Source organism: Mesoplodon densirostris, chromosome 3, assembly GCF_025265405.1.
Source record: "Mesoplodon densirostris isolate mMesDen1 chromosome 3, mMesDen1 primary haplotype, whole genome shotgun sequence".
Classification (NCBI taxonomy): Eukaryota; Metazoa; Chordata; class Mammalia; order Artiodactyla; family Ziphiidae; genus Mesoplodon; species Mesoplodon densirostris.
The window spans coordinates 171,177,650-171,194,108 of NC_082663.1; the positions used below are offsets into that span (position 1 = coordinate 171,177,650).

Here is a 16,459-nt window from a genome sequence, read left to right on the forward strand (position 1 = left end):
TCAACAAGAGAACAAACAACCCAATTAAAAATGGAGAAAAGATCTGAATAGACATCTCACCAAAGAAGATATACAGATGTCAGATAAGCCTGAAAAGAGCTGCACATCCCATGTCATCAGAGAAATGCAAATTAAAATGAGATACCACACAATACCTGTTTGAATGCCCCGACTCTTGACCACTCACACCACCAGTTGCTGGTGGGGAGGTAGAGCGAGAGGCACTCTCACATGCTGTTGGTAGGAGTGCACAATGGTTCCAGCCCCTTTGAGAGACAAGGTGGTGGTTTCTTACACAACTAAACGTATCCTTACTCTACGAGCTAGCAATCACATATCCTATTTACCTGAATGAGTTGAAAACTTATGCCATGCAAAATCCCACACATGTATGTTTATGGCAGCTTTCTTCATAACTTCCAAAACTTGGAAGCATCCAGATGTCCTTCAGTAGGTGAATGAATGAACTATGGTACATGCAGACAATGAAATATTATTCATAGCTAAAAAGAAGTGAGCTATCAAGCCATGATAAGACATGGAGGGAACTTACATGCATATGGCTAAGTGAAAGAAGCCAATGTGAAAAGGCTACACACTGTATGATGTCAACTGTAAGACATTCTGGAAAAGGCAAAACTATGGAGACAGTAAAAATAACAGTGATTGCCAGGGGTTGGGAGGTGGGTAGGGATGAACAGATGGAGCACAGAGGATATTTAGGGAAGTGAAACTACTCTGTATGATACCGTCATGGTGGATACAGGTCGTTATACATTTGACCAAACCCATAGAATGTATAATACCTAGAGTGAGCCGTCTTGTAAACTATGGACTTTGGGTGACTATGATGTCTCAATGTTGGTTCATTAATTTCGACAAACGGACCACTTTGGTGAGGGATGTTGATAATGGAGGAAGTTGTGCGTGTGTGAGGGCAGAGGGTATATGGGAAATCTCTGTACCTTCCCCTCAGTTTTACTGTGAAGCTAAAACAAGGCTGGAGGAAATTTGATAAATCTCCAGTTCGGGTGAGGAAACTGACCTGGCCAAGGTGTATAGCAACAAAACTTGGGTTGGAACCTCTATTCTTTCCATGGCTCCAAGAAGAGTCAAGCGTCCTGAAGCTGGTTCAGGAATACTTGAAATGCCCAACTGTCTTTGTCTTGACAGCGGTGTGCTCACGTAGAGACAGTATCGTGGGGGTGGTTCAAAGCTCTGGAGTCATGTGAGCCTGACTAAACCCCAGAACTACTACTTACTTCTTACATACAAGGTAGTGTGACCCTGAACCCACTACTTGACTGTATGACCCTCAATTTATTCATCTACCAAATGGACAAATAAAATCTATTCTACAGGTTAAAGTGAGAGTTCAATAAGATAATACATGAAATGACCTTAGAGCAAATGGCATTTACTGCTGCTATTATGATCATTAGTTATTATTAGCTTGGAGCAAACAGGGTCACTGCTGTGGTGATAGGAGAACAGAATCTGTGTGGTTGTCTATTTTCCTGAGCTGTCGTGAATGAGGGGTGGGCTTTGTGGTTGGAGGAGGAGCTTAGTAAGGGGGAAGGAACTGCAAAGGGAGGAAGGGTCCTGTGGCTTCTGTCCTGACCTGGTCCCACAAAATGGAAATGGAACAGCAGTTAAAGGTTTGGCGTTAAGTTAAAGTTACGCTAAAGACAGCGTGGGCCTGGGACAGAGGGCAGTGAGCGCAGCTGTGTCCCCGCACCCGCCTGTTTGCTACAGACCATGATGACAGGGGCTTTAGACTCAGGGAAGCTCCAGAAAGAAACAGCTGAGGCCAGAGGAGTGGGTAGGAGACCTGGACCCCTGGCTTGGATGGAAATACTGGGGGACATGAACATATTAACTATACCTGAGGATGCCCAGATATACCTGGGGAGGCCTGAGTATTAGGGCGGGAAGAATGAAGACCCAAATCAGCAGCTTGGGGCATCTGTATTTATGTGAATTCATTAACACCCAGAGGCCTAATTGTTTCATGTGTCTTCTACTTTCAACTGTGTAATAAGCTTGCTGAGAGCTGGGATGACCCTGAGTCTTACATTTCCGTACCTACACGGAGTCCGGTATGGTGTCTAGCACACAGGGGAGTGTTCAGTAAATATTCAGTAACTGATTCCTTGTAGATTGGTCTTGAACATGAGGCAGTAGAGGAGAAGCTTTTCCTAATCTTGAGTCATTTTGACATCTTTTTGTTATGGACGCACTAATGGAGGCTTCCCCAAATGGCATCATAATAATATGATGTATGATATGATGAGATATGATGAGATGAAATAATATAATATAATGTATTTAATGTAATGTAATAGAATAAACTTATTTGTATTAAGTGCCTGTAATAAGCCCAGCATTTAACCAACGTTACCATTTAGCTGCCTAATAATGACACAACTTTTATTATTACTGTTATCTCAGTTTCATAGATGAGGAAACTTAAGCCCAGAAAGGTTATCTAACTTGTGTAAGGTCACGTAGGTGTGTCTGCCAGGACATAGGAGTGATAGCTGTGGGGACTTCATGGCTCAGCGTGGTCTCTTGGTCCTGTTCAAAAGTGCAGTACTAAGCAGATGACGCCTCAGAAGCTGGTGACATAAACATAACTGAGGCTGGGTGGGGAACAGGAGCCTCAGCTTTTGGAATTGTGAGCTCCACAGTGGCAAATCAGAGGCTATAAATGCTCACCCGCTCAGATACAAATCAGGCCTGTTGACACAAGTGCAGAGCTTCAGGGACCCCTGAATTCTTGTTTTATGATTCTTCCACCCATTGAGTTTGGGGGAGAACCTAATGCATTCTATCCTGAAATGACAAGCTGACTTGGCCAACATCGTTTATGGCCTTCTCTGAGCACAGGGCGAGGCCATGGGAGTCGGGTGGGCACTTGCAAAACTGACCCTTTAGAGAGGAGGCTACTTGGCTGGTGCCACATGCAGAGCAAAGTCCCGCAGAGTGGGTGCAGGGGTCTGCTGGTCTGTCAACTACAGCCAGTGGCACTTTTCATAGTCATGCTTCAAATGACACTGTGATCCTCTGTTTTGTGCACTTTCAGATTCTTTCCCCAGGCCGATTTTGCTATGTTATTAAAGCTTGGCGTCAAGTTCTATGGTAAAGCGTTTGTCTTCTTCCATGCGGTTCAACACCCCAGCCAATGATCTGTCTTTCTTACTTCCCTTGAGTCAAGCTCATGGTGACTCTTGGCTATCAAGGTTATAGAACTCTCCTTAGTAATACTTTAGCCAATATTTTCGGAGGGCTACTGAATGCCAGAAACTATACGAAGCATTTTACATGCATTACTTCATTTAACAGCTGCAGCAAACCGATGGGACAGCTGTTCACACACGTGCCTCTAATACAGCCCATCAAAGACCTGGCTGCACGACTTACACAAGTGAATGTACTGAAATGAGATTCTGCTTCTTAGCTGAAAAACCACAGAACCTGTAAACATCATGTAGATGATTACTCCAAAATAGGGAGATAAAAATACAAGCACTTTATTTGAAAAAGCAAACACAAAAGATAGGTGTAAATTCAAAGTGTTTACATGCTTCCATTTTGAATAATTCAGTTAAGAACCTATACAAGTTTGTTCCCAGAAGCTAATGCATCAATCACTAGTCTCCACTAAGGAAAAGGAATTCTAAAAATCAACATGGTTTTCAATAACTCAGATTTCACTATTTATATAGAAACCTAGAGAGACCAATAATATCCAATAGCTTCAAAAGATAAGCTAAAGACTTTTTGATGTAATCAATTTACCAATGTTTAATATACACACAAGGAAAATACACTCACTCTATAATTTCTTATAAAATAGCAAGTAAGGAGTAGATGTAGGAGATGTAGAAGGGGAAAGAGAATTCAAAAAGTCCTTCTCTTCAGTAACTTTCACTTGAGAATCATTAAAAAGCAACCACTTCCCCTCATACCCCTTTAAGCTTTGCACTGCATATGAAATTTTGTTTTCAAAATCACTCATGTTAATGCCTGTTTGGTCATTGGATTCCTTGTTTCTATCAGATTCATGGGTCCCATTAGTATTGTTAGTCTCAGAATTTCTATTTTCAGCAAATGCTGCACTGGCAACTTTATCAGGATGAGATGCTTTGTTGAATAACTCATAATCTGCTTGAGTCTTTTGTCCTCTGAGAAGTCCAAGAGTGTCTACATTTTTTTTGTTCAAAACTTTACTTGGCTGGGTATTTCCACTGACTCTAATCGACACTTCTTCATCGTCATAGTTTTTGACCACACCCCTTGCTTCCTCCTTGTTCGATGGTCCTGGCTTACCTACTTCACACATTTGGTCGATCACAAAATTTTCCTCATCTAGTTCTAAACTGTTAAGGTCAGTGACTTTCACAGAAGCAGTATAATGCCCGCTACTAATTGTAATGCCACTATGCATCACAACTGCAAATAATCCATAGCTGTCCTTGGTTGGCTTTGTGCTCCATTCTTCTAGTGACAGTTTAAGGGGTATCAGTAAAGGAGTGTTGATCTTGGAAAGTCCACCACCATAACAATCAAACTCCAAGCCACTAGCAGCAAAGCACTTCAAATGAATAGTTAGAACTTCAGGCATTGCGTCAAACAAAAGACTTCGTTCAGCTTCAGTATAATGATGGCAATTTTCACAGAAATATTTATTTTCTCCTCCAATCCTCTCCACTGAAGCAAACTGGGAAATTGCCCATCTCAGGGTCTTCATGTCTGGTTTTGGCTCTGAAGAACTTTCAGGACTCTCCTCTACTTTGGAAAGCTCATCTTCTTGCACTGGTACGATGACGTCTTGAAACTCTTCTCTTCTTTCTGTTAAACTTTCACATTCTAAGCAACGAGTCCTTATTACCAGCTGACCTTGAAATAATTTCTCCACCAGCTCAAAACCAATTGGCTCTGCACCTTTGTTGATGGGCTTAACTTCCTTCACAGGCATAACATTCTTCCCTGGAGATTGAAGTCCACAACCATCAGCTGTATTATCATTCTCATACTTCCCCATGTCCTCTTCAAGACCACATTCATTTTCTTTAGATTGTCCTTTGGATTCTTGGTTGGTTGTTATTTTACCCAGACTAAAGGATTTAGAAATAATGCTGGGTTGCTTAGCTGTAGACTTGAACCGGTTTCTTTTAACTCTTGATTTCTTTTGTGAGGGTCTTGCACTCTCATTTTCAGAAATGTACTGGGGGATTATTTTAGCAGGAATATCTGATGAATCAACGGTAGCTTTTCTTTTTGATCTGGTTTGTCTCTGGTTTTCTTTCAAAGACTGGTGGTCCTTAGAGACTTTAACTTTTCTCTTCATGTTACCAAGTTCAGTGTCACTTTTTCTTTTCCCATGTACTTTTGGCAGTTTTTCTTTATAGTCTTCAGAATGCCTCATACTGTCCATCTCCATGCTGTTATGGCCACTCATTTCCTCTTTCTGATGTTTTTCTTCTACCTTAGTAGATAACTCTGCCACATTTTTTACTCCTTTTCTTAGGAGGTGGCATGTTTCTTGAATGTGTCCCAAAATACACTGTAATACTTCCTGTGCATCATGCTGTAGATATCCTCCATACATAGGGTTGAGTTTCCTGAGTGTGTTAAGTAGTCGCCTTGGCTGAGTAGCAAGTTTACGAGTATATTTCTCTGGATGTAAGAGAAAACTAGCCTGAAGCTGTTGGACTGAAATGATCAAGGAATGTAAGCTGCATATTAGTTCAAAACTTACTGAAGAATCTCCTTTGCAATTTCCCTTAGCTTTTTGACTGGCTTCATCTTTTAGGGCTTCTTTCTTCCTTGAAATACTGTTAAATAAGTGCTTCACTCCAGATTTAAAACCAGGACAAAAATATAATACCTGAAGTATACTATTAAGATAACAAGTATTGCCGAGATTATTCAGTCCCACAAACGGTAACAAGTTTTTTCTCTTCTCACAGTTGACACGTGAGGACTGTGCTGCAGGAATAACTTGATCAATTTCAGATCCTCTGTGTTCAGAAGTTTTTTTCTTCATTTCCTTGAGAATCTGTGAAATCCAAGGCTCTCTTGGTTTCCTTCTTCTGAAAAAACTTCAAGGGACGTCTGGGTTTTTTTGAGGGACTACCTCTTGAAAGCCTATTACTTTCACGAGGTATGACACGGGGCATTTTCTCTTCAAATCCCAAGGAGTTGAGGAGAATTCATTTATACAGGGACCCTGTAATCACCAAGCATATCTAGAATATAACATTTGACCAGGCGCCGTATCTCCTGCTATACCATTTCTTGCTCCTGGCTGTCCTTATCACTGGGGGTTGTGACATCACCAATGTTTCTCCCGTAACTATGGTCATGGCCCAGAGCGCGAGGTCCGCGGCGGTGACGCCGACGAGTCTAACCGGGCTGAGGGCGGGGGCGACAGGTGAGCCCCTGCCCCGAGCCTGCGGGGGGGCCCGCGACCCACGGAAAAGCTGGCCGGATCGCCCTCCCCGCAGGGGAGTGACCATTCGCTCTCAAGAGCGGGAACCCGGGCTGCGGCTCGGTCCTGCCTGGGCGCCGGCACCGACTACATCCCCGAAGCGGCGCCCGACCGCGCCCGCCCCCGCCCCCGCCCCCGTCCCCGCCCCAGGACGGCAAGGAGCGCCAGAAGCGGCTCCGCTCGCCCGGCGCCCGAACCGCTGGGGTCTTCCCCACGACGCCGCCGACGGGAACTTGGCGCATTTTCCTCAGTCTCAGGACTCGTGTGTTTTAGCCTCCGCCCGCGCCAGCGCTGCGATTGGAGGTGGCGTCCTACGGAAGTGCCGGTCCTAGTCTCCAGGCTGCAGAGACGCGAAAGGCTAGAGCCACCTCACGACCGCCACTAGCCCTCCTGGCACGCACGGGCTCCGGAACCAGCCGGAACGGTAGTTGCCCCAAGCTGGTAACGGGTTCTGCAGTTTCAAACAGCGCAGGCAACGTCACGGGCAGCTCGCCCTAAGTATCATTCTTCAAGAAAATGTGTAACAGCCCACTAGGGGCAGTCCCATTATCAAATCCACCAGGAAAGAGGATTCTTCTCTGGTCCTCAGGGCAGACAAGTTGAATGGACAGGCAGAGACTTTTTGTTTCATTCAGGATGCATCATCACTGAACTGGGATGGTGACAGATAATTCCCCATCCCACCTCAACTCCGTAGGTAAAGTGCTCTCCTGTCTAAATATGTTAAATCAGCACACACATTCACTGCGGAGGATCCAGGTTACAATGGCTCCTTTTAGTTGAGCAAATGGCCTAAAAGCACTAACCATCAGTGGAATACAAGCTAGTTAAAAGGCAGAGTCAATTAAGAATCTTTCACGTGGGCAATAAAACAGGTAGGCACAATTATCACATTAATCAGTGGTGCTCTAGGCCAGTACTTTCCAACTTCAATTGCACATGAGTCACCTGGGGATCTCTTAAACTGCAGAGTCTGGTTTAGTTTGGGGCAGGGCCTGAAATTTTGCGTTTCTGACAAGCTTTCGGGTGATGCTGAAGAGGCTGGTCCATGTCAACTTGGTGTCTCAAATTCCTTGTCACTGGGCAATGATCTGACACACACTTCAGTAGGATTTGGGCTTCAGTGGTTTGGACAAAAGATAACTAGGAGAACTGCTCTGAAATACTAATTGGAAGAATTCATTTCTGATTCTTTGGCTTTGGTAAATGTTCCATCTACCAAAATAAATGGCACATACTTATTTTCAGGTGTCAAATCTCTAGTGCCCATCTTGGAACCCCTTTAAAGAAGAGATTTTACTAAGCCGGGGGCAGTGGAAGAAGGATGGATTGGGAGTTTGGGATTAGCAGATGCAAACTATTATATACAGAATTGATAAACAACAAGGTCCTACTGTACAGCACAGGGAATTAGATTCAGTATTCTTTGATAAACCATAATGGAAAAGACTATGAAAAAAGAATGTATATATGTGTAGAACTGACTCATTTTGCTGTACGGCATAAATTAAAATAATATTGTAAATTAACTATACTTCAATTAATAATTTTTTTCAAAAGAAGTGATTTCAGGTGTCAAAAATGTCCCCAAAGAGAAAACTGTACAATTTAATTCTCTAATGAAGTCCTCTTGCCTGTTCTGCAGACCTCGGCGTAATCCTAATTTTGTATTCCTTCCTTTTCTGTCCTTTTCCCAGCAATGGGATGTAGGAATAAATCTTTCAAGAACAGGTCAATAATGGTGTGAAAGTAAAGATGGCCCATCATGATAAAAGTTCCAATTGAAAAAAAACACAAAAAACCCGCGAAACCTGACTTGGTCCAAGTTGCCTTCTGGGAAATGGATTTTGAAACTAACTCTTTGGCAACCTTGAGAATGATGTGCTGTGTCACAGGGGAAAGATCCTTTTGAGAAGCTCTCTCATGTTTATCATTTCCTCTGAACCTAGACAGGAAAGGCAAGGACGAGCTGTCTAAGCCATGAGGATGGTCAGCCTCTCGGTCATTCCTCACCTGTTGTGATCACTTGTGTTCCACACAATGTAGATTAATGTGTTCAAGTTTCCATATGAAGGTGAAAAATTATTGTGCCCCAGATGGTTCTGAGGTTAAATAAGTTTGGAAAGCTCCGGGTTAAAGAAAGTTTAACTGGCCTCCTTCCTCTAGGTCTTCTCCGAGACCTTAAAATGTTCATGGACGTTGGAACCTCCAAGAGGGGTCCACAGGACTCCGGCCTCCTAATCAGATTGGACCACAGACCTTGTCTTTTAAGAACTATCTCTTGAGATAAGGGTTTGGCAGACTCCACCTTGAGAAGTGCTGATCTAGAGGAGCTGGGACAAAGTTTGTCTTGCTGACTCTGGATGAACAGAACACAGCAGTGAAAATGGTTGTGGGTATATGGTGTGGGGTTGGGAGTTTCTAGAAATCTCTGAGGTTAGTAAAAACCCCCTTTGGGCAAAATCAAAGTCTCATAGCCAATAGGAATAACAAGCTAAAAAAAGTCATTAATACTAATTATTTAAGGTATTAAATTGACAAACAAACCACATTTGCAGGTGTTCAAAATCTTCTCTGAGACAAGTGGTGAATTTTGCCTTTTCTGTACCTTAGGGTTTTCATCTGTGTAATGGAGTAGTGATGTCCCCCTCACAGGGTGGTCATGAGGACAAAGGACAATATGGGCAAAACATGTAAGACTCCTGTAGATGGTGGCTTTATTCCCAGTATTATGATGAGTGTTTTTTGGAGGTAACACCTTCCCTTTATCATACAGGTTTTTGATGAACTAGTGGTAGGTTCCTATTAAGATCATCCGGGAGAACATTTAAAAAATATGCATGCCCAGACCACTACTCAGTCCCCGTGAATCATAATTTGGTGATGATAATGGGGAAGGATGCATGTGTATATGAAACAGTTTCTCCCTGTGATGGTTATGATACATCCAAAACACCTTCAATGCGTTTAAGGCAAATTTCTAACTTGGGATCCCGCCTCTCCTGTAGTGGTCCTGGGATATGGTCCTTGGAATACAAGGTTTTGGTGGTTCAATAAGTAGAAATCTTATATACTAGTACCTCCCTGCCCCTCCCTTGCCCTTTATTAAAGTATCTGAGAAGTTCTGCAGGACACACTGTTGGAAGACTTGTAACCTATTGCCTTCTGATCGTATAGGACAGTGCACCATGTATTTTTCTTGCAACTCTCATCAACATCTTTGTTCAACACACTTGAGAAATATTTTATATAGAGTTAGTCAGAAGAGAATTCTGTCCATATTCAGAAATCTTTTTGCACTGAAGCCATAAGGGAGAGGCAAGGTCGCAAAGAGCAGCTAAAATTCCTCCTCCCCGGGGAGCTGGCTAGGCCTGCTTTTACTCTTCCTGCTGCTTGTTACTTACATGTGGGAAGAATATTGAAAACGATAAATGTGTGTTTTCAAGTAAGCACTTCTGGGTAAAGTCTGGGTGAGAGTCAAAGGACCAGGGAGATGAGCTACTGCAAACCTTAAGTGCTGAGACTGGACAAACTTGCCTTTGAATCCTGGTTCCAATACTTCCCAGCTTAGTGACCTTGGGCAAGTTACTTCACGTTTCTGTGCCTCACTTACCTTATATGTATATAAGAGCTTTAAAAAAGGGCATTATTATTAGTACTATTTATCCCTGTTCTTATAGAACTGGAAAAGCACACTTAAGCAAAGTGAGGGGCAGAATCAAGAAGTGAAATAGAATAGAGAATTCTGGAAACTTTCAAAATCAAATAAATCTTGTTCCCTTTACAAGTGAATTTATTTATTTTGGTAAGTCATGACACCAAGTACCCTATTAGAATTTAGGGTTAGAGTTTGAGAGATGTGATTAACTTGAATTAGCTGGTTTATAGCAGTGGAGCGTGAATGACCCTTTCATCCAGCTCTTCATTCTAGTCAAATCCCAAACTATCAGACTAATTAATATACAAGAAACAGCTTGGGAGCCACTGCCAATGGCAAAAAAGAGAAGGGACTGGGTGAACCTCAACAGTGCCGAAATAACTGCCTGAGAAAGAGTAAAAGACTTAGAGTTATGGTGAGGATGTTGGGGTGGGCCAGCTGAAGGGTAGATTTACAAACGCACACACGTTTTGCTGCTCCTAGAACTTAAAACAACAACAACAACAACAACAACAAAAACGGGGGTTTCCCTGGTGGCGCAGTGGTTAAGAATCCGCCTGCCAATGCAGGGGACATAGGTTCGAGCCCTGGTCCGGGAAGATCCCACATGCCGCGGAGCAGCTAAGCCCGTGCGCCAAAACTACTGGGCCTGCACTCTAGAGCCTGCGTGCCACAACTACTGAGCCCACACACCACAACTACTGAGCCTGCAAGCCACAACTGAGTCCGTGCGCCACAACTATTGAAGCTCAAGTGCCTAGAGCCCGTGCTGCACAACAAGAGAAGCCCCCACTCACCACAGCTAGAGAAAGCCTGTGCACAGCAATGAAGACCCAACACGGCCAAAAATAAAGAAATGAATAAATAAATAAATTAATTAAAACAACAACAAAACCCAAAACCCGATAGAATAGAATAGAAAGTTTCAGAGTCCTTTGCATGCAGTATGACTGAGGTGGCAGTCTTACACACTCACACACGTACCCACATGTGCATGTGGATAGGTGTGTGTGTGCAATATGTATTTCTTATCATGACTTGTGGTTAAAAAAGCTTGAAAACCTTTGCTCTAGAGGGCAGCCCACAGGGCCCTGAGCCAAGAAATAGATTATTTTGTGTCTAGAATGGCGCTGTGAGCTTACCCAGATCCCGCCCTACATTTTTGTAAACACTGGGATGATTGGGTGAGTGTGACAAGGACAAGCAAAGGAGAGAAAACTCAGACGCCAAGCCCCAGGGCAGTGATTGACTCAACAGAGCCTGGACACCAATGGGAGGACCGAGCCACTATCACAACCACGAAGCAAGGTGACGGCGCGGTGGTCGTGGTGGTTTCCATCCCCACTGTAGGCACTGTAGCCGAGGTAGCAGCCATAGACCGTTCACTGTGTATCTGCAATGCAGCAAACCCTCTAATTTGTTCTCTACGTTCCTTATCTCACGTGAATCACACAGCACAACTGTGGGAGAGCCATTCTTAGTATTCCCATTGTAAGGATGAGAGAACAGAGTTCAGTCATAGAAAAGCGATTTTATGAGAACTGTTCGTCTGGGGCTTTGAGAGAGGCAAAGTGAGGTATGATGAGTGGCCTTCTCTTGAGAAGTTTCTGTCTAGATAACGAAACGTTAGCTCATGAGCATCTCTGAGGAATGAACCACTTGCCTTCCTTCTTCTAAATCCCCTGATTCATTCGTTTTCTCCCTAGCCACAGGCTGTCAGGATGAAGAGGAGTGATAGAATTTTATTCTTTGCCATGCATAGAGCAAGGTACCAGATGGGAAATCAACACTTTCAAGGGGAATTTTAATGGAAAACTGGAATATCACACCCAGTTTTGATCAGTCAACGCATATTGCCTATGAACGCCATTGATATTTACTGCCAACTATTTACTGGTCTCTTACTTACTATGTGCCTAGCTTCATGCTAAGTAATTCATGTACATATTATTTTATAATCGAGCAGGACCTTATGGGGCCTTTTTGGGGCTGACCTCTCCCTCATAGTCCTTGCTTTAGTTCCTTTCTGAAGTACCTAGATAATAGTATCTGATGCACATTTCCTGAGTTGTTTGACAGACATGAAAACCCCCATCAAATGGAAGATATTAACTCTTTGATGACCATGAGCACATAGCCCCAAGACCTAATGGCGCCTGTGGATTGATAAACCCTGTGACACCACCCTGTTCCCTTACCATCAACCAATCAGAGAATTGTGCACGAGGAGATCACATACCCTGTGACCCCCCCCTCCCTTAGCTGGCCTTTAAAAATGTTTTCCTGAAACCCATCAGGGAGTTCAGTCTTTGTGAGCACTAGCTGTCCCAGACTATTTGTATGGAGCCTTACAATAAATGCTGCGTTTTCCTTCACTATGACCCAGTGTCAGTAGACTGGCTTTACTGCACGTGGGCAAAAGCAGAACCAAGTTTGGCTCAGTAACAATGCAGTCTTCAGAAACACCCTATGGAGAGGGTACTATTTTTTTTTTTTTTTTTGCGGTATGCGGGCCTCTCACTGTTGTGGCCTCCCCCGTTGCGGAGCACAGGCTCCGGACGCGCAGGCTCCGGACGCGCAGGCTCAGCGGCCATGGCTCACGGACCCAGCCGCTCCGCGACATATGGGATCCTCCCACACCGGGGAACGAACCCGTATCCCCTGCATCGGCAGGCGGACTCTCAACCACTTGCGCCACCAGGGAGGCCCTGGAGAGGGTACTATTTTTGTGCCCATTTTCCAGATGAGGGAACGAAGGTGTGAGAGGGTAATAACTTGCCTTAGGTGAGACAGCTAATAAATGGTGGGGTTGGGCTTTGGGTTCAGCTCTGCCAGACTCTAGAGCCTGGGCTCTTCACCACCAAACAGTCATGATTCCTCCATGATATCCAGGGTATCACACACGTAAAGTGGGGATTAAATTAAAATGTTGATGATCACTCCCTGTCCTTAAAGAGGTTTCAGTACTGTTGAGAAGGTAAGACCTACACAAATGGAAAAATAGTTAATGATACCTTGCTGCTTTTATGCTGCGGTCAAAGGAGTACTAGAAAACATTCATGGAAGGAGAAATTGCTGAAGCTGAGCTGGGCAGGATGAGCCAGGATTGGATAAGCACAGAAAAATGGGTTGGTCTTGAGTCATTGAGCAGATACTAGACTCCTCGGTTTGGAGCAGAAAGCACAGTTTCTTCAGTTGAATGGAGGGGGTCCCCATTTAAGGATTCTGAGGCCTTCAGCAAGTGCTTTACCTTTCCCAAGCCTCAGTTTCCCCATCCATGAGAAGGGGATGATCTCCATCTCAGAGAGTTGGTGGGAAGATTAAGTGTACCTAAGTGCCTGGGAAAAGGAGGCATCTACTACATTCTCCTCTACACAACAGATTAAATAAAGTCTCCCAGTAGAACTGGCTGGCATCTTCCCTTCGCCATTCCAGTTGAAGATCTTAGAAAGAGCCCTACCTGCTGTGTGAAGCCCTTTACAACACGCCTCTGTTTGAGGTTTGCCTCTCCATCCAAGTTGGAAGTGTCCAGATGACAGATCCCACTGGGGTCCGAGGAAAAGAGGAGGAAGGAGTGTGTCGGCTGGGATGGTCTCATTGCATTGCATTTGGATGAAGTCCCCCACTTGCACGTCCTTCCAGCACTTCTGCGTGTAGCTCTGCTCTTTTCTGGGGTTGGAGAAAGACAGGGGCAGAGTGAATGTTAAAGCTCTCCAGAGCATGAATGAGTGAATGGAAAAGGTCCCCCTGCACCTAACATCCTCCAGGCAGCCTGTCACAGGACTGCTCTGTATTCTACCTCGCCCCAAATAACCACTATCATCGTCCCTAGAAAAGCAAAGCATGATCTATAGAATCCCACTAGGAAAGATCCCTCCTTCTGACCATGTAGACTTTTGATTGACTGTCGGCTATTGACTGGTTGCTGTGCTCAGCCCTTGCTTTCTAGCAGGAGAAAAAATTTAAAGGATAAGGTGATTATATAGTCATATTAACATAGTATTCTTAATATACATCACTTCCTAGAATACCCAGTTATCGCTGTAGAAAGCAGGGTCACAAAAGAATGGAGTATAGGAAAGACTGCTTCTGGTTGTGGGTGGCGAGCGGCAGTGGGAAAGGTGAGAATATAGACCATTGTCTAGGAAGATGTGGAGTGGTGCTGAAATAGGAAGCAGGGAATTAGGAAGATGGCACCAGAAACTTTGATAGGATGGGCCCCACAGTGACCACAGGATCAGAGGGCTAAAGAAATCTGAGAAAATGATGTACTTTCTCTTCCTATCCAATTTATCAAGCTTGGGTAATAACAAGGGCAGCAACAATCGTGAATTTAACATTTCTACCGTGCCAAGCACTAGGGGGAATGAATACTTCATTTACTTGCATAATAACTCATTGGAGGAGACGTTATACCCATCTCATAATGAGGAACTTGAGGGTTCAAGAGAAATTTCCCAGGGCCTTACAAAAACAGAGCTGGACCCCAAGTCTGGGTCCAACTTGACACAAAACCCAGTTTTCACTGCTTGAATATCCTACCTCCTGGAAATCATTCCCCTCTTTCCTCTCCAGTGGCATGGCAGCATCAGCTTTATAGCCCTGGCAGAAGGACTCGCTACTCCCCAGGGGAATACATTCCATTTCTAAGAGCCCTCATTTTACGAAATTCTTCCTTCTGATTAGCCAAATGTTGAACTAATTCTGCTCTCCCAGGCAATCTGATTTACTCCATCTTCTACCATAAAAAATATATATATATATACATTTTTTAATGCATTTAGTTTATTTTTGGCTGTGTTGGGTCTTTGTTGCCGCACGTGGGCTTTTCTCTACTTGTGGCAAGCAGGGGCTACTCTTCGTTGCGGTGCGCGGGCTTCTCATTGTGGTGGCTTCTCTTGTTGCGGAGCACAGGCTCTAGGTGCCCGGGCTTCAGTAGCTGTGGCCCATGGGCTCTAGAGCGCAGGCTCAGTAGCTGTGGCGCACGGGCTGAGTTGCTTCCAGGCATGTAGGATCTTCCCGGAGCAGGGCTCGAACCAGTGTCTCCTGCACTGGCAGACGGATTCTTAATCACTGCGCCACACAGGGAAGCCCTAAAAAAATACTTTAAAAGTATTCATCAAGCGTCTTTTGAAGCCTTTTGGACTTGCCAAGTCAAATTTAACTTTCCAAGTGCCCTCAATTATTCTGTGTGACACAGCTTCAAGGTCTGTCTTAGAGGAGAGGGCTCTTCTGACTAAGGCTGTGTTTGGAAATGTTCCTCTTAAAATGTGGGATCTGGGACCAAACCAATATTCCACACGTGGTCTTTTAAACTAAGTCCAGCTGGCTTGCAGCTGGATGCCTCTGAGCCCATCCAGGCCTGGAGAAGCAGGCTCTCTTTTGCTCTTTTTCTCCACTGATGCTCCAGCCTCTCTGGACATGTTACCGCTTCTGTTTTTGTTGGAATCTGAGCTGCCCTGGGCATGACAAGACCACTCTTCCACAGAGAAAGAGACGTGACAAATTTCACTTTTCTCCTCTGAGTTCGTAAAAGTCCTTGAGGAGGATAAGCGTTTGACGCCTTCCTCCTTTCTTTGGGGGCCCTCTAGAGAACCCCAAGCAAGCCCTCCTAAGACCCCATTTTCCTTGTCAAAAAGATCCTTGCAAAGGACTCGCCCAGTTTCCTGAAATACATGCACATCCATCTGGAAGACTTTTGGAAGGCCAACCAAGGGAAGATGGGATCAGAGTCCATAAAATAATCAGGGATTACAATTAGGGAGCAGTCTTGTAACTGTAAAGACCCACAGAGTTCTGTGGAAGTGCCCATGCTCTAGGGAGCCCAGTGCAGCAGCCACTGGTTAACCGTGGGCAGTATCACCCAAACGGGGACCACTTGTGAGCATTTTGTGGGCAGTGCATCTGTAGCATTTTAATAATAATTATTTTAATGGAAAAAGGATGCAACAGGTTTCTAAGCACTTTTTCATTCCCTCAGCTTATTTTAGAGCAGATGATCATCTGCTCTACCTTATTATTTTTATTTTTATTATTTTTTACCATGAAAAATAGAGACAGTCCCCCCAGATCTGTTTCTTGCTGTCATTTCAGAAAAACATTTACCTGTTGATTCAGGGAAGAATTGTTGTTTTTTCTTTAGAGCAGCCTTGGGAACACCTGTTCAATGTCCAAATATAAAGCTACTTAAAGAAATGGGAATGGCAGATACTCTCCATTGGAAAAGGAATCTTGTATGGTGAAGGAGGGAGGCTTTCTCTATTGCTTTTTTTTTTTTTTCCTTTTTGAGAGGACACTTTAAAGAA

The 16,459-nt window shown here is 44.1% G+C and overlaps 1 protein-coding gene across 1 annotated transcript; it reads right to left on the minus strand.

Annotated features, from left to right (window-relative positions):
- Window positions 1–3,810: 3,810 nt before the first annotated feature.
- On the minus strand, window positions 3,811–6,185 carry LOC132485948 (ubiquitin carboxyl-terminal hydrolase 1-like). Its single transcript, XM_060092575.1, is given in 2 exon segments — window positions 3,811–6,043; window positions 6,045–6,185. Coding segments are annotated over 2 exon segments (2,346 nt in total). The 3' UTR covers window positions 3,811–3,838.
- Window positions 6,186–16,459: the final 10,274 nt, after the last annotated feature.